At 40.9% G+C, this 22,275-nt stretch overlaps 1 protein-coding gene across 1 annotated transcript; it reads right to left on the bottom strand.

Moving 5' to 3' along the window:
• Window positions 1-184: 184 nt before the first annotated feature.
• sfmbt1 (Scm like with four mbt domains 1) lies at window positions 185-21,051 on the bottom strand. The gene is made up of 21 exons (XM_053316316.1): window positions 20,971-21,051; window positions 16,841-16,898; window positions 16,619-16,713; window positions 15,482-15,725; window positions 14,386-14,474; window positions 11,412-11,664; window positions 10,183-10,280; window positions 9,924-10,025; window positions 9,489-9,648; window positions 9,234-9,316; window positions 8,126-8,252; window positions 6,935-7,048; window positions 6,714-6,756; window positions 6,546-6,613; window positions 6,287-6,426; window positions 5,767-5,876; window positions 5,215-5,390; window positions 3,357-3,535; window positions 3,000-3,224; window positions 2,304-2,432; window positions 185-2,139 (listed from the first exon to the last, which is right to left on the bottom strand). The coding sequence occupies exons 2-21, from the start codon at window positions 16,863-16,865 to the stop codon at window positions 1,999-2,001; spliced, it is 2,601 nt and encodes an 866-aa protein (XP_053172291.1). The 5' UTR covers window positions 16,866-16,898; window positions 20,971-21,051; the 3' UTR covers window positions 185-1,998.
• Between the last annotated feature and the right edge of the window lie 1,224 nt (window positions 21,052-22,275).

Raw genomic sequence — 22,275 nt, 5'->3', positions numbered from 1 at the left:
TGTCTAAGTGAATGTAAGGAATAATTTTGCAGGTCACGGCTCGCTCTCATACCCAGCTGCTTCCCTTTACAGAGCAGTGCCCACTCATGTTGACAGACGTGATGTCATGTGACCTACGTGTCCCCACACATATGCATGCTGGGATTTGTAGGACAATCGCCGAGAGAGACGTGTTTGATGTGTTTACAGTTTTTTATTGCAGTGTCCTCTGTTTAAATAGCAGTTATTATCTTCAAACATGAAACCAAACCCTGTCCCCATTGCTCTGAGAACAGCTGAACAGCTAGACACATGAGTAAACAAAGAACCACCAGTTTCTTCTTACACAAAATCAAGCACATTACAGCAAATCACACTACAGGAACTGATATAAAAAAAGAGGGGAAAACTGTTATACAAAAGCATATTGAGAAAGACCTCCTCCACTTTAAAACTGCTCGTTTATTGTAGCTTACATTAAGTTAATTGTAAAAGCAATTTGTGACTTATTGATATGAAATGGCTCAAATTATCTGAATTCTCCCAGTGATGCAGCTGAGTATGTTTTAAGCACATTGAGGAAGGTTTAGGCCTATTCTGTGCAAATATACTGTATGTTCAGGACATTTACACATTGCTTATGCAGAAAATTATTTCCTCAATACATTTTTCCCCCTGTCTAATCACCCTGTTGCACTAGAAGATATTTTATTATGTACACTATATACAAACATGCACTGTCATATTTGCATACCACTACACAGTGCATGGTTTTGCTTGTGCTTGCATTACAGAATCCTTGCACTGTAAACTGCTCTTAAATAGAGGCTTGAACTGGAAAGTAATTTAATCTCTTGTTGAAATAAAGGCCCCATTTAATATTAAGATTGTATGTTGATATAATCCAGTTGGCTAATATTTGCAATGGTGTTAACATACATGCCTGGTGTTCACACTAAAATCTAATTCCTTATACCTGTACTAACTCACAACTATCCTTTCAAATCTGCTATATCAGTATTTTCTAGTTTAGCATTATTTCTGGCATCCAGGAAACTTGCAAAGGGTTATATAACGTGTAGTTTAACTCATGAGTAAATTATCTTGACTTTATAATTCAGTCAAATTATCTTTTGAAAGTATAAATATCTAAACACTAGAAACCACAAGAAAAAAGACAATCTGTTGTCACTCCAAAGACTGGAGTTTTGACAGTGACATGATTTCATGAGTAAGTACCAATGCTTGTTTTAAAGTGCCCAATAGATTATGTATTTTTCCGGCAAAATGTTGATCTTCTTTTTCACTGAAATTAGACTTTAGTGTGAAATCACCAGTTTACGAGGCAAGTCTACTTCGCTTTCTACTTCATTACTTCAAGTAGACAAATATTCGCTAGCAGATAACACTGTATATTCTAGGATAACATGTAAAAGCTTTGATTCAGTGGTAATCCCTTTTTAAGACAGCAAGTCAGGCTGGAAATTATTAATGGACACAACGCACCACCGGTGTGGTGGCAACAATTAATCTCAATAGAAGACGAGAATCAGGGCGCTCAAAACATAAAAAAATAAATTAAAAAGCCTAAAAGTCTTCATTTGAACACCTTTCAATTCAGAAATCATCATGCACCCTGATGAATCTGACATAAAACACATTGAAAATACACTGGATTTAATACAGGCTTTTAAACTTATTTAAAAGCTTCAGAGTGCCCATTATTCTTCTCTTTCAGTCCTCACCTGTGTCTTTCATTAAGAGCACCTTAAGTGTTTCTGACCCTATTGTGACCCTGTACCGCCCTTCTCTTCAGTTCTTTAAAAAAAAACAAAAAACCAACGATCAGGAAATGTTGCTCTGTCCGTCTCATGGCCACGCTTTTCTGACACAACGTGGTATTCTGCAGGATTCAGAATTCACTAAAGGATGTCCAGTGTTAGAAAAGTCAAAATGGGAAAATACAGTGCTTTTTACTCAGCATTGATACATATATGTCCCATGTTCATTCACCGTCAGCTACGTAGCAAATTGTTGATAAAATGCCAGCTTGACCCTCTCAATGTGATGGCACAGCTTGATGGCTGGTCCCAGCTTCAGGTCCATGCACTCCTGCACAGTTGGGAGGTTCAGCAGGAGAAGTGCCTGTCCATCAATCTCCTATAAAAACATGTAAATATGTATGAGATGCAGATTGAAATACACTATCTAAAGCTGTTAAAATAATGTTTTGGAATACAATGTAAGTGTATAATACACCTATTGCAGTAGAGTGTACTGAGATCACATCCTGAGTGGCCATTAACTCAATGTTTATTTCTTACTTGATCCAAGAAAATCCGTGCAAGAGGTGCACAGTCAGTGGTTCTGATGAAGCGAACCACATCCGTAACACTCCACTCCAGGGGGCTGGTGTCCAGACACAACTTCTGAGGAGGCTCGATCTTTGAGGTCTATAAACACACAAATAGGGTGAGTCAGAGATCTCAAAGCTGAACTGGAAAGGCTCACAACTCATTTTAACCGTGGAAACTCTTTGTTTGTGCCTCGTAATTTCCGCATTTGCTGTTTTGAGCAAGTTCACATCACAGTGAAACAGAATCTTGTTTTCTTAAAGCGGGATGTTAGGAAGTTCAAGGCAGGTGTGTTTGATGGAAGGGGCAGAGGGAAGGGATTGTGCAGAAAACCCCCAAAACAAATCTTAATTTATGCCTGCATACTAGGATATGAATTACAGGTGCACTGTTTTCTGGGAATATTTCCAGCATTTATTGATAAGGGATAGAAAATTGTTAATTGAAATGTTATCTATACTAGCAGCATGGCTCGAGAGATGGCAATATCATTTGGTTTAGTCCAAACTGAAATATCTATGGGATGGATTGTCATGTTACTTTATAGAGATGTTCATGGTCCCCAGAGGAAGAATCCTACTCAGAGGATGAATCCTACTCACTAAAGTGATCCTTTGACTTTTGATCTAGCTTTAGTCTTGTTTAATTCTTCAGGACTTTCATTACCTTTGGTGAAGGTGGGCGGTTCTCATCATCAGAGAAAGAGGGTGAGCGGGGTTTCCGGCGCCGGCGTGTGGGCCTTGGTGTTGCTGGTGGGGAAGGAGTTGGCGTGGTGGGCTGAGACTTCCCGTTCGATGGTTCGGAATCATCTTGGAGATCATCCTGCAGTTCAGAGCCAGTGTCTTCACTCAGGGAGTCATCTTCATCCAGATCTTCCTCCTCTCCACTGCCCTGTGAAATAAGGAGGCAAACAGTCTATTAGCAGAGAATGAAATAACATGTGGGGAAGAATCTAAGATAAAAATGTTATTTTACCAATGACCTTTAATATAATGCTCAGTGAAGAAAATACACATGTGTTACCTGTGGAGACCCAGCAGGTGTGTTGTCAACTGAGGCTGAGGAGCGTCTCTTCTTGTGGACAAAAAGCTGCTTCCTTCTCTTCCTCCTCCTCCCTCTTCTCTTCACTCCACCCTCCAGGTTGGAGTGGCCTCCGGGAGGACGGCCAACACGTTTACTCTTCTTTTTTCCATAGTAATATGCTGGTGACAAGACAACACGCTTACTTTGTCATGCTGCATCTGACATGCCTGATAGATTTAAATGCATATGGTTGAGATAGATGGGAACATTGCTGTGGAAATGACAATAAAATATTTACGAAATTGAAGGACTAAATTAATCGAACTGAATTTCATGCTTTTAAATATGAATATTGTGAAGCCAAAGTGCTGAAATTGCAGTGAAAGCAGAGGGGTATTCCATCAAGAGGCTAGATAAAAGAAAAGCCTTGATAAGTCTCGCTAATTCAAGTGAGAGTTCCTTTATTGTCCTTTTACGTATTCCTCTTCAGTAACCACGGCAACTTATATAGCAGTAATACCCTGCTTCGCGGTAGGTTAACTGTCAAGCTAAATTTAGCTGTGTGTTAAAGTGTGTACGACGGGTGGAAGCAGATTCCCGTGCTAGCATCACTTTTGCCATGTCTGTGTTCAAAAATATAAGGTGAAAGAACTGTGAAGGACTTTTACGAAAATACCTTTTCAGTTGATCCCATTTCAGTCATGGTCACTGTCGTTTTGGAGGGAACCCTTTTATTTAAAAGCTTAGCATGTATAATTTAAGAAATAAAAGTGTGCTGATGTTTTGAAGTTATTTATTTATTTATTCACTCACTCATTTTGCTCAAACTGTGAAGAAAAAAAAGAAAATGAAATAAAGTCCAAACCATGACCTTCTGCTGTGTTGAAATCATAACGGAAAAAAAAGAAAGTAATTTCTCTCTATGAAAAACGTAGTCTCCTCAAAGCTTCTGACCATATAAAGACAGGGAAGAAATCTTAGGAAAGAATCATAGCCCTCTTTGCCCATTGTGCCGACGGGGAGACAAACACCGCTCTAGTTTTCCTTCTTTTTCTGACACAGTATTTTCTTTTCATCAAACGACTGTTCTGGGCTGTTTATATACTCTGTACATGCAGACACTGCACGCTTACTCGAGTGTAACTACACTTAACCTTGACTAGACACATTTAAACTGTTTTAGCAGGACAGCTTGAGTCGCAAGTGAAGGTTGTTGTTAATTCAAGCCGGATTTTTTCAAGTAAATGTAGCTTTTTTGGCTTTGTCGATGGAATACCCCTCAGGTCTATGGAGGATATGTACTGTCTGGAGTTATATGAAAACATAAAAGACAAAAGAGAAAGAGTAATCATTCCCCAGTTGCTATCAAATTGCATCAGTTCCTTAACAGCACCACTGCGGTGCAACGGCGAGTAAACACATCAACAAAATATGCGATTTTGTGCTGTCGAAATATTTCAGCAGAAAATGAAAGAGGCCAATTCTGAAACATATTTCTGCACCCCACACCTGCTTATTCTTTGCCTGTGAAAGCTTTTTCCAATTTCTAATTTACATTTCTCACATCACTCTACTTCACAAAACCTCTGTAATCATTAAGAAGGCATTTATGTAGCCATCGCTCATTTCTATTCATGTGCAACACAAATGAAAAGTACCAAAGGTTTCTGAACAAGGAGATATTTATCACAGTGGATTTGTGCTAAATGAGAGCAAGTTTAAATTGCTGTTTAGAATTAAGGTCACGTATGACATGCAGATTTACAAATTTCTAAGCTACTTATGATTAATCATCTCTATTATTATCGCCTGATAAATCAAGGCTAGACAACCGTCTCTAGTTGTGTAAACCACTTACTGTATTTGGTCTTGGTGAGGACAGAGCAGTTCTCTGAGCAGCGCTCCAGAACCATTCGAGGTCCAAACAGGTTTGGGCAGCATTCTAGCTTGATGCAGGTTTTCCTACAGAAGTCTGCCACACGGTCTGCAGTGCGGACTATTTCCACCGTGGCTCGGTAACTCTTTCCTTTGTACCTGATATATGAAGAGAGGCAATTAAGAACTGTAATGATCGATATTTCATATTCCTACAAAATATTAGTTCAAAAAATGGGTAGGCTTTCAAAAGCTCTCATAAAGTTCAGCTTTAATCTAACAAGGTTGTTACAACTGGCAAGCCTCACTTAAAAGTAACCCAGATGCTGTCTGCTAAATGATTGCTTTAATGAAGTATCAGAAACATGTGCTGGGCTCCGGTGTGCAGATATTTACTTCCACTTATGTTTCAAGTACATTTCTAATCCAGCATGTGCCCCAAAATAGGCCAGCTGTGACCACTTCTACTATTCCTGCAGGTTTTCTACGGCACATGAGAATTTGGAGCTGTAGATTAAATGGTGTTTCCTCTCACTTGGCTTTGAGTGTCTCTCCATGGCCTTGCCAGCGGCTCTCCTGGTCCAGCTGCAGCTCTCTCAGCACGCGGCTGGGTTTGTATGCCGAGTTTATCAGCAGAGTCAATACCTGGATACAAGACATGCATAGAAATGTGACAATAAAAGGTTATCTGCAAGTTGGTGGGTTAGACCTGTTATTCTTTAATGGTGCTGTGTGCAATCACATCAACTATTTCCCAAATTCGTTGAGACAAGACTTCCATTATAGCAACAGATTTGGAGAGCGTGTGTGTGTGTGTGTGTGTGTGTGTGTGTGGGGGGGGGGGGGGGGCAAGTAGCAACTTCCTTTAATGGGGGTTTAGGGAAATACAGCAGGGTCAGAAAAGGGCATTAGGGAACCTCCAATACAGCTCACTTTGTTTAAAGTAAATATTGAAAGAAATCACAACAAGTTAAATAATACAAATTCTGCACAGATCACCTTTGAAATGTAGTTCACTTCATATGACGACTAACAGCTGTAGTAGCCTATCTCACCTCTTTGAGCACAAGAACACAGTTTCCAGGACCGATGAACTGAGGAAGCTCAGCAATGCGTCCCTTGTTAAGGTAAGGCCCGGAGAAGCAACGATGGTTGAAGTAGATCTTGGGGCTGCAGTATTTCCCGTTCCCCTGGACTGCACATGGACACACAGAAAGAAACAAATGATGGAACAAACACTGAACACTACACAATTGGATATACAGTAAGTCGCAGTTTGGGCTCCTTCAATGAGACCTGAGACATAACACCTACCTGTCTCTGACTGGTTTGACATCTGCTGCTTGACGCTGTCAGGCGACGATGACTTTGGTGGAGCTCTGCTGTTAAAGCGAAGAAAAAGATCAGAGTCAGATATTGAAAAACTGCTGAACCCGATCCATTCAAACTCACAAAACTATCAACACCTCATCTTATACTCACTGTTTCTCAGGCTGAACAACAGCAATCTTCCTCTCTTTCTCAACTGAAAAACAAAGAGAGACTAATGTGTGCCCAGTCACATAATTACAATGTGTCACTAATTTGGAGGCCAGGGTGAAAAAAGATTGTATTGCGTTTGTCAGATCATTAGTTAATGTATCATTAAAGCAAATGTGTGAAGACCTTGATAGTTCAGTGTGATGATGACTCATGCTTTGTACCTGAGGGCTTGATGGGGTAGACGAGCGGATAGCCGTTTGTCTCACACCAGCTGACAGGGAAGATGTCGAGGGAGTCGACATGAACGATCAGCTCTGGCATGGGCTGTTTCAGTCCTGGACAAAAACACACAAAGCTTTTAGAAAGTCAACTTCCGACACACATTGTGCAGCTAAAGCAAAAAGGACAACATTATATCTTGAAATGATGTATGTTGCATTTTTAAAAATTAACTATGTTTTGAGTTATAATAATTTCCTTCATAATCAAAATCCTTTCATGTCATAGAGTGAAACACATTTTGCTGTCTTCATCTGTTCACATGATAATGAAATAACGCATTTACTTTAAAAAAAAAAAAAAAAAAAAACTTTGTATCAGTACTATACAGAGAAAAAAACAAATATCACATTGTTCTTTTACTTGTTTAGACAGTATGAATATTTATCTGTTCTTTAAAAAAAACACCTAATATCACACATAAATGCAACATTAAAAAAAAAAAGAAAACGCACCTTAGCGACCCAGAAAACTTAATCCCAAACCAACAATATTAGCCATACAGCTTGTTTCACATTACAGATTTCCTTGTACAACTCTCACAGTTTAGGAGTCAGAAGGGCTGAGTAGGAGAGACAACAAATCAAAATGTAACTAGAGAAGAATCTACAAGGTTGTCTGTCTGGTGGCTGTTGTCTGAAGTTAATCAAATCTGCTTTGAACCGCCAGCTTCAAGAGTCTACCTCCTCAAGTTTCTGAGTGCTTAACTTATAATTAAGGATTTTTTTCTATATTTAACTTTGATTGCTTATTTAGTTAAACATATAATATAATGTAATATAATAGAGACATAGTTAAATACTTATGCGCATTAAAATGTTGTGTCTGAAGTGTGTAGTGTTGATTTCTGCCTCTCTAGGAGAATTGTTTAATCTCCAAATCAATGATTATGTGTGTGAGCTGGTGTAAATTGCTATCATCTATTTATCTAAAATTCCTGTCTTCTTCACAGACGAGAGAACAATCATCTGCTCCGCTGGAAAGTATGGACGATCTGGTTAGATCTACAAACAACAGGTTCATGCTCTACATGTGACTGCTCCAAATGTGCTGTGAGACCTCCCATAAGTTACACGTTAATTTGTATCTGCTTTCATCATCTGAGGTAAACACATTCTTTCAGTGCCTCTCACCTTCCAGGCTGAGCCAAACGTATTGCCCTTTGACCTTGGTGACTGTGGCCACGTGAATGTGCTCTGGGGACAGCGGGTTGACAGCCTCTAGTTTCATGGCCTCTTTGAAGCTGTGGTCACACTGCTCCTGGCGGGTAAACAGAGAGAAAGAGAGAGAGAGAAAGAGAGAGAGAGAGAGAGAAAAGAAAACTTGAGAACTACTTCACAGTGGAGGACGGTTTGTGCTGAATGATTTATTTTGTCCATTTTGAAAACGCTACATATTTTTTTCTTTGGTAAAAGGGAGGAAAGTCCCACTGGACCATCTGTTTACAACTCATCACTGACATTCGATTATGCTGTCAGTCAAATGTGTGGAATCTCACTTCCTACAGTCGAAAGGCAAATGTTATGCCTTGATTTCACAGAGGCATGGTTGTGTCACGTTCCAACTGTATTGCCACCAGGAGAATTTCAGAAGCCGGCAGCACCACAGAGAAGAGAGCCAACCCTCTACCAGGAAAGGACGCTAGGTACCGGGGCAGTCATTGCGGGCGGCAACAGTGTCATAAAATCTTTTCATCATCATCCTCGGTGACAAATATCCTGTAACTGCTTGACTTCTGGTCTGGTGCCACCCGTTATAACTTAACGTTGATGTCTTGATGTGACATACCATAGGGAGTCTACACAGGGTGTTTAATTTTGAAAATAACTGGATGCTCTATGCTATTTGTGTGTCTGACCTCATGCCCAGTGAAATGAGACAAAATTAGTTTTACTGCATTGGATAGCAAAATAAAAAAGATAATGAAGCTAAAAGATTACAAATGGAAAAAAATCCCTTCAGCTGTGATGTTTACACTTCTGCTGTATGTTGTAGAGAACCTCAGCCACACTCTGCAGGCTGATACAATTCCTTTAGAGGAGCATCGTCTCATATTTTTAATGTGAAAAAACCTGTTTATTATATTAAATCACACAAGCCGGGTCTGTATACAATGACCAGTGCTCTGGTAAAGATGGTATGGTGGGTTTCTTCATGGCTCACCAGACACGAGGAAACCCTTTTACACTGAAGCCTGAGCGGCGTGAACCTGTTGTAAAAAGAAAAGCAGTGGTGACTTACAGTTGGGAAGCAATGCTGAGGAGCTGCCTCGGCCTCACACTGTTTCAGGTAATCTGCCCAGTCAAAGTCGGGACCCTGGTATCCTATTTAGGATAAAATGAATGGAGAGGAATAAAGAGGGAATGTAAGAAAGAAAGGCAGATAAGGGAAAAAGTAGACAGAGAGAGAAAAAAAGGCAGGATGAGTTAGCTAATCATACGTCATCCCTTAATTTAAATGCTTATATAAAAAGGAAAAACACATGACAAAGCAAACCTGGTGGGGGGCTGAGAGGGAGCCCGTTTTTAAGACTCCACTGAGCGGGAAAGATGCCTGGACTGTCTCTGTGGCACAGGAAGGAGCGCCCAGCACCTTCTGACTCTTCCATACCACAAAGGTCATCCATGGTCACCAGGAAGTACTGTTCATTAAACACCTGAATTGGAGAGAAGGGGTCATTTTGTGACAGCTGCAGACACTCACAACTGACAGCTGAAAAGTCATCTCTCTTTTAAACGTCTAAAGACTGCGTCGAGTGAATAGTTAAGTCAAGATCTGCAGGGCTCTGTGGCTTAATAGAAAAACTTTTAATTATGTTCAAGCCCAGGAGATGATCATCAAAAAGAAAAATAACTAAGGAAGGTAAACAACAAATGGGGGGGGGGGGGAAGCAGTGTAGGAGAGACAGGTTTGATATAAAAAGTCTGTTACCTTGGTGACAGTGGCGGGCCTGATGGAAATAGGAGCAGCAGGGTCAACAGCCTCCAGTTTCATCCGTTCCGTGAAAGAATGAGCAGCGATGGTGGGCTGATCCTGAGACAACAACACATATGCAGAGTCATTTTCAACAACTCTTAGAAATGTTTCAGCACCCGTTTTAAAATAGAATGTCATTCTTAACTCAGATCTTAACTGGGAGAGAAAAAAAATTCTGATGAAGAAGAGCAAATGAGAGCACTGTTGGCAGTACCTTACTGAGCTCTACAGTCAGAGCTTCATCCTGAGGCAGGTCGTCGATCCTCTGTCTCACCTCCCGCCACTCCTCCTCTGTCCTCAAGGCCAATAGATCTGAAACAAATACACACCAATCAGCTGCTGAAGTGCAAAAACCTGCTGACTGAGTATATTTGCATAACTGAATTTTCAAAGGGATGCTTAAGTTAACACACACAGCTTGTTGTTCTATCTAACCCTCCACATAAACAAAAAAACAGATCCCCACAGTTAATTAAACAAGCTCTCCCCACCCCCTCCCCACCCCCCTCAAAAAAATCAATGTTGTCCTCTACAATTTTGCAACTACACAACAAGAACTTCTTATCCCAGGGCCCTCGGTTCCACACTGCCTTACAAACATGATGTTATGCAGAGTTAATACGTCTGAACCTCTAAAAAATCCAGTCTATCTTCCCCATTCTTTAATTAAATGATAAAATACAACTCGTATAAACAGGCCACGTTTTATTCAAATGCTTTTTTCTCCAAATCAGTTTTATGCACCCGTACTGCTGCTGCTCACCATATTCTGTTATTAACTTGCAAAAGCACTCAATCCAGATACAAAAAAAAAAACACACAACTACAGCAAAAGTCTAGTATTTAATATCAATAGGGCTTCAGCTGCACTGGTACTAAAGGGTAGATGAGCAGTGTTAGGGGAGAGATATAGCCTACGGTGCTTTTTACATCTTGCATATTAACAAACTTGTCCACTTTAAAAAAAAAACTTGCAGATCCAGGGCCTTGAAAACAATGATCCATCTTATCTGGCATGCAAAATCAATTTAAAGGTCTAGTGAGATACAGTCCCATTAGGCACATCACTCTGTATTACTTTGCATTTGTAAAATGTATCGTAAAATCTTAACACAACTCACAAGAGAGTGAGTTGCAAATAACGTGGCAAATAAAGAAAAAGGACATATCTGATTAAGTAATCAGCATAATATGAGTTATAATTAGTAAAAAGAAAATTGGATTCAGTGATTCAAGATGAATAACACAGTGTAAAAATAATAATAGGGTCATTATACATAATTGGACCTGCATCCAGTTCATGATTGGCTTCTTCATGAGTCTTTCCATCAACAACCAGTATTCATGCCTGCTTTTGCAGTAAACCTCAAGATCTAGAAATCCTCTTTCCTTTCTTCCTTTTGTTTCTAAATATAAGACTTGACCCGTGTCAATGCCACTGACCTGAGGGAGGCCTGAGGGTGCAGCCATGCTCTTTAGCCCAGCCGGGTGGGTGGAGGCGTGGGTGGAGGTAAAAGAGCCAGAGGGTTGCAGGCGTGTCTGGGAGGCCTTCGGTGCCTACCAGGCGAAGTTTCAGCCTTCCCCCGACGTTCTCCTCCACCTCGGCAGCCCAGGCCAGCCCCGGGTCAACACTGTCCTGGAGCTCCACATAGCAGCCTGCACACAGGAGCTCCACTGGGTCTCTACCTCGCTGGGGCTGGGATGGGGTGAGGAGAGGTAAATGAGAGGCTGATAGTGCACATTTACACAAACACAAATGAACACATGCCTAGGCAAGGCAAAGAATTTGTACTGGGAAAGAAATGCGCTGCATGACTAAGTGGCAGAACTGAAGCACAGACACTGAAAGCTAACTAATGGCTCTAAGGAATTTCACAGGCAGTTCCTACAGCCAATCTGCTTTAAATGGCACAGCCTCAGCGCTGTAAATTAAAGCTCATAGCTTTGTATTTTGCAGACTTGCGGCTTCATGCAGGATGTATGTGCATGACTTATAGATATAAAGTCTTATTTAGTCCAAATTCACATTTATTGCTATAGTGTTACATTTTTGAAACATTCTATTCACATTTCAACGTGGGCATAAAATAGCAAGTTCTTACAGATCTGCACTACAAGGACACTTAAACAAGAAGCAAACAAAAGGCAAAACATGACAGCCGTACAGCATGTGTGTGTGTGTGTGTGTGTGTGTGTGTGTGTGTGTGTGTTAGTGTGTGCGCGCGGGCCAAGACTGCACAACTACTGTTTACGATTCTGATCACCTGCGGGTGAAAACTGTCAATTTGGTGTTTTTCTAATGTCCGTTGTATTTATTGATCTTGCCTCACCACTTAAACAATAATGTGAAAATCTGACTTCATTGTGACATGCTCAACAGTTTTATTTATGGCACTCAGTGTTTTAAAGGTTGAGAAATAAATCAAATCAGTAGCGATACAGGAAATTGCTCTTGGCACAGACAGCGCCCCACTCTGTGTGTGACTGTTTTAGGCTACATCCATACTTGTACTATTCTGTTTTTTAAAAACTAAAAAAATGAAAACAAAAATAACTTTCTCTGCATTTACACCTACACTGTAAAAATGTTATAATATAAGATGTTTTTGCAACATAACAAAAACATGTTATATTGTGTTGTTAAAATATTGGAAGATACATACTGAGTGAACGCAGAGATTTTAGTTGAGCCAACTATTTACCTACACTGAGGCGTGCTGACTCGACCCAAATCATAATGGGTTGAGATAATTTATTATTTTAGTTTGTACCGACATTCGGCCACCTTGCTCTAAGTATTTTTGAATTAGCAAAAAGTTGGGCCATTTTGAACTGGGTGCACGTTGTGTCAACTAAATGGCAATGTAAAATTTTACATTTGGTCTTTAAACTCAAAAAAGCTGTGCAACCAGTTACTTAACTTTTTTTTTTACATTGTGCAGGCATATTTATTTTTACAGTGTAGCGTCTACACTACTACAGCTTTTTCAAACCTCTAAAACAGAGACTTTTGAAAATGCTGTTGAACCCATTTTAGTTTAAAAACTCTGGGTTTGCCTTTTAGCATGGACGGAAACAGAGACACCCACATTTGCTTCCTGATTGGATCTTATCAGTGACGACGTGTCCCGCCCTGATTCTTCATGCCCATATCATGTCATCCTTTAACAGAAGAAAGACTACCAGTGGATAATTCAACATGGGTAAGGAATGACAGGCGTTGGTGTCATCGGTCCAAGAGTGAGCAGCGCGTGTGCATCACAGAACCTCTTGATTTTCATTTCAGTGCCCATGTGAACAGATTAGAGCAGCTACATAGCTCCCATGAGGGGTGTGTCTCACATGTGGCTGCTGCAGCATGTCATCTAGAGATTCAGGACCTTGCCCATTTTTTTCCACCTGCACGTGTGGCTCTCAGCAAAAACTGACAATAATCTGTTAATAGTCATATTCACATAATACCTGGAATATTATAACTTCCACTATAGTTTCAATGTCTTTAGCTGTAGAATATATCACAGATATGACAATAATATAATGTGTCACCACTGTGGGTTAGCCTGCACAGTACACGCTGGGTCAGGGAGCTTCTCTAGCGGAACTCCAGTGTGGCAAGTCGTGACATACAGAGCTCCTCCTTGCTTTCTGTGATATTATATTTCATTTTATATTTGGTGACTCCTGCCTGTTGTTTTAGTTGCTTCAAGATGGAGATTCAGTGTTGTTATTTTTTTTTATTTGTTGTCAGTTTCCCCCCCGACAGTTCGTCTGGAGGTTTGCTTGTCGGAGTGTGTTTGGCTCATTTAGGGAACTTGGTTTCGTCAGGAGGGATTTTCTTCACTTGTAGCGGTGACAGCGGGGGTTTAACTGGCGGAATAATCAATACAATCAATAAAAAAACCTGTCCTCTGTCAGGATTGTATGTGGCTGACACAGAGGTAGTCCAAACCAGACAACACCATGCCGCTTCCACCTCACATTTTATTTGTTTTTCACAATTAAGCAAATGCCTTTTAAGCTTTTTAGGTCTAAATATAAATACAATTCATAATGAAATGATGAAATGAACACTCTATTATTGATGGCCATTGTCACAGTGAAACTAACTGTAGAAAGGGCTGGCAGTGGTAGTCCAATAGTAGCATCAGTGTCTGTGTGGACACTACATTGCCCAAGCTGAGGTAGAAGTTGGTTTCTGCAACTAAGAAACCAAACACACTGTAGACAATCTGCTTCCTGTTTAAACTGGCATGCACATGCCCAGTGTAAATGAATGGTCATGTGATCTGCGTTTTCAGGCGTGTTAGTATGGATGGAGATTATTTACTAAAACGCTTGTGTGGGCGGAGATTGTTTTTCATTTTAAAATGCTGTTTTAAAATGAAAACATATTAATGTGGACCTTCCTCTGCCTTACCAACTCCAGCAGGCTGGCAGGAACGCTGCACTCCTCAGCCAGGGCCTTTTCCAGCAGAGCCTCCCAGTCCTGGTGCTTCTCACGCACACCTGAGGTGGATCATACACAAAAAGTGCACATTTTGTTAGCCAACCTACCAGGTGGGCGAAGTATCCTGTCCAACCCACATCTGCTTTGAAATAAGGATATCTACCAGAATTCATTGAACATAATAGATGATCATTTCTAGTGCTATTATGCAACTTGCATCTGGCGTATCAGACTGTCTCATGCAGGTACCACATTTTAAACAGGAAAATCTAGTGTTACTGCTCTGGTATTCAATTTGATAACACATCACTGTTTTTAAAGGGAAAGTTTGTTTTTTTTCACAATCAGCTGTACTGTGGTGTAACACAATAAGTGGCATACGTAAGATTATGGAAGTTCTATGGTCCAGAAAATGTGGTGCCAAAGGAAAGGCCTAAATATAGTGTACACTTGAACCGATACTGATTTGTTTAAGTGTGCCTATTTTAGGTGGCAAAAATATGTTTTGTTTCTGCCCTCGTCCACCATACAGCTTATCTTCAGTGCCAGTACTCCTGCCTGCTTCTCCATTCTAGGAGCACGTCGACCCAAATCTACTGCAGGTAATATACTGACTGTAGACCTCATACAACCCCACTTCAAGTCAAGTGCTAATTAGGTGGCATTTATTGAAAATAACCAAAATCACTGCTTCAGCGTGAGGCATCAAAAACCATGAGGCTCTTGTCTGCTCTGCACTTTTCACACAGACTATATTTTACAAAACTAGAACATCAGAAGGGAAACAAAAGCGTTTCACCTCTGGGCATCTGTGGCACCAGTGTATCAGGAGAACAGAAACATTCATTACTTCTTGTTTTGCTAAACGGAAAGTGCGGTTATGAAGAATTCCACCATGAAAAGAGCCTTTTGACATAATATATAGAGAATACAACTATAGAAAAACTGTGTAGTGGCTCCACTGCAGAGCCTATACATGCACAGCAGACTTATCCCTGAAGCACTAACAGAAAAAAAGTCCTAAAACTTTACTTTTGACAACTGAAAAAAAAACACCGTAACTCACCCTCAGGGGCTCTCATGGTCTTGCCATGCTGGCGGCTCCATCCAAGAGGGTGGAGGTCTGCTGTCATGATGTCACACCAGAAGTCAGCGCTCCGGTTATCCTGGTATCCCTCATAGCGAAGCAGCAGCAGCTGACCACATGTAGTGATAATGCTGGCCACCCAGTAAGGACTGTCAGCCTCCGCGCGCACACACACCTCCAGCTTCATGCCTGGAGTCAGTCCCGTCTGCAGGCCCTGGTCCACCTGAGACAGGGACAGAAGAACACATGGAGTCATTCACTTGATTTGCTCACAGCTGGATAGACTGGTGAATTTATATTGTGTGTAGACTTAATTCTCAGTTGTGTTCTCAGTTCATAAAGAAAGATGAGAAGTGAAAAGGGACAAATTACAAAAGTTTATAAATGCATACAAAATATAAGACTCAAATATTTAACACTATGATTATACAGATATAATAATGCTGATAAGACTAGCATGTTATAAGAACATCAGACTCACATTATTCACAATTTTTGATTGATTATCCGATCAACTGAAAGTTAATCAGCAACAATTTTGATAAACAATGAATCATTTGAGCCATTTTATAGCAAAATTTCAAAAACTTTGCTGGATCCAGCTTCTTAAATATCATTGCAAACTGATGATGACTGAAAAAGACATTTGAAGGTGTCATCTTAGTCTCAAGAAAACTGTGATGATAAATCCATTAACCAAGAAAATAATCTGAAAATGAATCAGTCGTGAAATTGATCCTTCTGTCGCAGCTCAACATTATTCTGATTGAACCTAACTGCTAGACTGGCAGGTAAGAGTATGAATGTGCTGTTATTTATAGAGGCTGAGTTAAAAGTAGTGATGCTACAGTGACTTCTGTGTTTATACTGTTGATTCCTTAACAACTGGATGTTGTTTCTTAGAAGGCTTAGTTTCTTAGTAACCAGTTTCCACATTACAAGGAGCTCTCCTCACTGACGCATTCCAGATGTTTCAGTGGTGAGTTCAGATTTGATAGATAGTTTAGAGCTAACTAGTGGTGATTAGAGAGCTCAGTAAATACAGAACCTAAGCTATTGATGATGAATAGCTGGTACAAGGCTAATACAAATGCCTTCAAGTTAGTTAGAACCCACATGTTTGAAGGCGTGATGGGGCACAGACACGGCTCCAGTCTCCTCCAGGTAGTCATCCCAGTTGAAGTCAGACACATCCTGAGCAGAGTCTCCATCTGGAACACACACACACACACACACACACGCACACACACGTTCAGAGAACACATTTCTCTTTTCCAACCTGCTTTCCAACATTTTATCTTACTCATTTCACGCAGCTGTTCACAGAATCCTTCTTACCAGACTCCAGTGACTCCTGACTCATGCTGGTGCCCCCTCAAGGTCAAGACTAGGAGCTCTGCGGAGGAACAGAGAAGGAGGGTTATTATCCAGCGGGAGTAAACAAGTGAGCGCCGGTCCAAAACTCTGGCAACAGCAAAATAATACAGTTGAGGCGGGGACATATAGAAATGCCACCTTCCTCACAGTCTGTGATAAATCAAACCACTATCTGTAGAACTCAAAAAACAGCTGGAAACTGTGACAAAAACTTACCCTTACCCTTACTCACTCTCACACTCTTAAATAATAATGTATAAATAGTATAAGTTATTCTTATATTTTATTTACATAATAACTTAATAAGCCAGCAACTGTTACACTAACTAGCAAGACAATTCAACAGCCTAAATATGCAAACCCCGCTCCAAGGCCAAAATTAAATAGAGTGTCATTTGATTGGATTTTTTCAGCCATTCTAAAATCAAGGTCTGCTGGGTTTTCATAATAGAGTTGTCAAGATACCAAATCTTTGCTTAAGCTGCTACATCAATATTCAAGTGCTTCTATCTGCTTCTGGACTCTGTCACTACAAAACAGGAGAAGCAGTGAATAAAATCACTGATTACGGGCTGCTTTTTTTTTGCCATTCATTAGAGCAGCACAGGCTACCGCCAAAGTATCACACCAGATGGTACGCGATCAGGAAATATATGAAACTATGCTAATTTCATCCAGCCTCACCTCTACTTGTGTTCACTTATTCTAGGCTCATCTCTTTTAAAAACCCTAATATTATGCCTTCTGCTTCAAGGAAGTGAAGTTTCAAATAGCGCCCTGTCATGAATGTGGACACACGCATCAAACTCTGACACATCAAACTGACCCGCAGCATTGTGAGATGAAATAAGTTAATGCAACAAGAGAGATGGCATGAATGAGAAAGAAGGGAGCACCGGGCGTGACGACAGCGGAGAGCGAGGTGTATGTATGGGACGGTGAGGAAAGCTGCTCTGTCACGGCAACTCCATTCAGCCGGCCTGTCAGGCCCGTCTTTGTCGTGTCTGACGTCTCTATTAAAGCATCAGAAAGCACCCCCCTCCCGGCCAACGGGCTGCCACCGCGACCCCCGTGCTCCGCTGGGAGCAACGCCGCCTTTCAGCCACGACCCTGCCCCAGACTCCTTCTGTCTTTCTCACCCTCCCTCCAAGCACATACATACACACCACAGGGCCTCATTGTCCCTGGGGGTCACACTCCTGACATAAGAGTGGAAAAAAAAGAGCTGAGACAGATGTAGGAAAGTTTAGAGGTTGCTTTCTAACACCTGATGCTCAGCTTTTTACATATTAGCTCATTTATGATAGTGATAAGTTGACTTCTTTCTATATTTCTAGCTACTTTCTACAAGTTACCTGAAATTTCACACACACTTTTTTTTCATTTGTGAATGTTTCTGATGCAACTGGCAAAGAAAATCTAACTGAATCAATCAAAAAAAAAAAAAAAAAAAAAGTGCCTGTGTCTTTGTTGTAATACCTTTAAATTGTATATTGATTGTACCATTTCTGACATCCATCTTTTGAAATGTCCGTAAAACAAGCTTTTAAGATTTACTCAAACTTATGGGCTGCACGTGCTTTTGGTTTTTGTGCAACACTTAACTTTGTAGAGCAGCACAGCTTCAGTTTGTATGAGCATACAGGAAGAAAAGCAACTTCCCCTGTTTCATAAGCAGTCAATGGTCTGCGTGGACCACAGCTACCAGCAGTCAGCCTGAATCTCTCTGCACTGCCCGAGTCTCTCTGACTGAACCTGAAAGAGAAACGGCCAAATGTGCACACACCCACACAAGCAAACACACGAACACACAGGAGCACTCGCAGATAAATGAGATCCACATTACATCCTCTTTACAAGCAACTAACTGAATCATATTCTCATCAGCACTTAGCATGCGATTGAGCATTTCTAAACAAGCTTTCTTAAAGCTACGGGGTCTCTGGGCAGGAAATACAGTCCGACAAAACACACTCACACACACACACACACACACACACAGACACGCATGTAGTACAGACAGCTTCTCCAGGAAATAAAATTAAAGTCCACTTTCAATGAAATGAAACTAGCAGCTGAAACGTTATTTAATAGCTGCTCCTAGCTGATATGAGATGACATTATAATCTGTAATGTAGAGGGAAATATAGTGGAAAATGAGTATGTCCTCCTGTAAGCGTCCATACTCGTACATATAAACAAAACCTGTTTTCAGAAGAGCACCTGTTTGCTTTTCTTTACATGTATTACAGTTTTCACACTGCTGCAAGTGTGGTGAATTTGCCATTGTGATGAAGGAGAGATAGATGAAAGGTTTAGTGCAGAAAGCTAAACTAGATGCACTGGAGGAGAATCACAATGAATCTGTGACACAAAAAGCTTAAAGTTGATTCATCCAAATTACAAATATATATTTTCTCACTTTCTTATCTTAGCACTAACAAGCCAAGCAGGTAGTTTTAGTTTTAATAGGTATATCAGTCTCTGAAACTCCTGGCTCCTCCCAAAATGCAATGGAAGTGATTCTATTATAGTTGTGATGCTTGAAATTCGACAGGAAGCATGATGTGTCCATTACTATAAATACTCAGCAGTCCTCTCTGTGCATAGTCTTCATAGGGACTATTTCTTCGATGGAAAATAGTTCCAATGAAAACTGTTTCCAGTCAAATCTGTGGTTTATATCTTGAATAACAGGTGCACTTTTCCCATCCATTATATTAGATTATTATATTAGGGTGGTGGCAGAAATCTTACAGACTGGTGACTCAACCACTGAGCATGTCAAATCTAAAGTGCATGGATGGACACCAAACACTGGAGGTGAAATAACGTTGGGTGAAATGACCCTTTAAAAAGGCAGCTAAATAAAGTTGATGTGGGTTTATATTTCAAGGCACTTCTGATAATAATAGTATGTTTGGATCAAATTGGGAACATGAATTACCGTGCTGTCAGAGGTTGTTCCCATCAGCTTTTTTTTAAAACAAGATGACTTCCACCTGCCAAGGCGTTGTGAATGAGTTGGGCATGAATATGGATATTATGGTTGCCAACAAAGGGTTGCACTGAAAACCAACTGCTCAGTGCATGATAATCACCAAGCTCTGCCAACCTGACCTCTGCTCTGTCAAGTAGCTGGAGAGCAAACAAGGTAATAAGATGGGGGGGGAAACACAAAGTTCACCCACACTGCGTGCATAAAGATATAAAATGCTATTTCATCCAGTTGCATTAACGCTGCTGCTCGGTCCCGTTGTACCACCGGCACGTCAACAACAGGAGCAGCGCTGCCAGTAGCCGATCAACCAAGTTGCACAATAGGGAAGTTATAAGAAACACAAGGCAAAATAGGGCTGCAATAAGTCAACGTGGGTAATAACCACAACAACTAAAAATGACAACCTTCAGTGCATCACCTTGTTTATCAGCCCTGATAGAGCAGACGCGAAACACGTTTACAAACGACGGAGTTTGTTTAGGTGAGAGCCACAGAAACACTAATCGGCTGAGGTCGTGCAACCTTTATTATGTAAGACCTCGATAGTATAAATATACGGAGTTATTCAAGGGCACATCACTGGAAATTTCCATACAATCCTTGAACTGTAACTGGCTTAAGATTGCACCGTTTGCACAGACTAACCGCAGCATTCAGAAACAGAGATGGGCCATTAACGCAGTGGCTTTGCAGAGAGAGAGAGAGAGAGAGAGAGAGGGGGAGAGAGAGAGAGACTACAGCGCTGACGGTCTTAACTTTCACACTGAGGAGAACATGACAAAAGAGCGATTCCCAAAATGATCCCGCAGCTGTCTAATAAATAAACACGAGGTCCCAAATGCGTTAGGATCGTGCGGGACACACCGGACACATGGTGAAACCGCCTGTGTCAAGTTACTGGACGTCACGGCTTGAGCAATAAGAGCAGGCTGACGAGCAATAAGGGCGCTTACACTCGACCGAACCCGACTCATCTTTTTGAGAGACGGGAAAAAAGACGAATGCGCCACCACCAAACAAAACACCGCTAGGAATGTGTAACAAACAGCACGGAGCAAGTGAATATTGAGTCGCAAAATTCGTCTCTTACCGTTAAGTAGTTTTTCCAAGTCGGTTTTTTTAGATGCCGATCCTCTCCTCGCCTGCTCGCTCGCAGCAGTGTGAAGCACCCAGGAGTGAAAAACGGGAACCCCGGCCGAGCGTTTCAAAGTAAACCGACTTTGTGTCACCGAAGTCGTCAAAGCGACAACGAGGCTTTTAGTGTGGAGGGGAAAACAGCGACACATCCGGTGAAGCTCCGCTAACGTCTCGCCAGCTTGACGCAGCTCTCGTTCACGACCTCCTTCCAATATGGCACAAACGGCCACTGCGCATGTTCTGCCGCCTATATGCCTCTGAGCCCGGCTACATCACACACCGACTTCCATCTTCACACACACAATAAAATATCAAGAGCAACATCTAGAACACGCACAAAAGAAAAGGGGAAAAAGCAGAATGATTTCCGTTCATTCTCATATAAACAGGGAGGGCTCTCCTCATCAGCCGTTAGAGGATTTTTTTTTTATCCCCAATGGAATCAACACTTAGTTCATGTTTGAGCTAGAATTAAATGCACATATAATCGACCCACTTTCGATAAGTGGATTTTTTTTTTGCCATGAAAAAAAAACCAGTTCGTTCAGAATGAAATAACATATGACCTCGAGTTGCCAATTTCCATTTACTGTAATATTTTTGAAGTAAATACAATAGCCCAGTAATGCACAATAAAAAGCTGAATGGTCCATTAGTTTTTTAGATAAATTACAATCTTAACCACTGGATAAAATGTTATAAATGTCACTGCTGGTACTTCTGCTGCACAAGAATCACAAGTCGGATTTTTTTTTTTTTTTTTTTTTTTTTTGGAGGGGGAGAGGGCGGGAGAAACTGCTGGAAATATGCGCTGACACTGTGAATGTAACGCTCAAAGTCTTTCTATGTTGCATTAAAAATATGCTTTCTTTATGAAATAAGTGTATTTGTCGTTTTGGAAAGCGTTTGAGAGAGCCTACAAGCCTAATCCGTTCTCTGAAACAGGTTCTGCCGCTCACTTAGACCATGTATGCTTCTGCCTCACATAATCCTCCACAATAGACCAACCCTTCGGATGCCTATTATAACAAAAGAAAAAAAATATCCGCGTTTTGCATTCGTTGAGGTGGAAACAGTAGAATAAATGTGGGCTACAGTAAAGCGATCGGAAGCTTAGCTGAACAGTCGAAACAATCGGAGAGCCGTGCAGAAATCAAAAAGGGGGGCAGGCATATACTCCCAAATTCATCCAGTCGTTTTATTAAAGTGTGTAGGTGATCTTTCTGTGAAGCTGTCGCACAGAAGACTAGAAGATTAT

The sequence above is a fragment of the Scomber japonicus genome, chromosome 3 (genome assembly GCF_027409825.1).
Source record: "Scomber japonicus isolate fScoJap1 chromosome 3, fScoJap1.pri, whole genome shotgun sequence".
NCBI lineage: Eukaryota > Metazoa > Chordata > Actinopteri > Scombriformes > Scombridae > Scomber > Scomber japonicus.
Note: the sequence above shows the minus strand (reverse complement) of the source record. Positions and strands in the feature narration are given on the sequence as shown.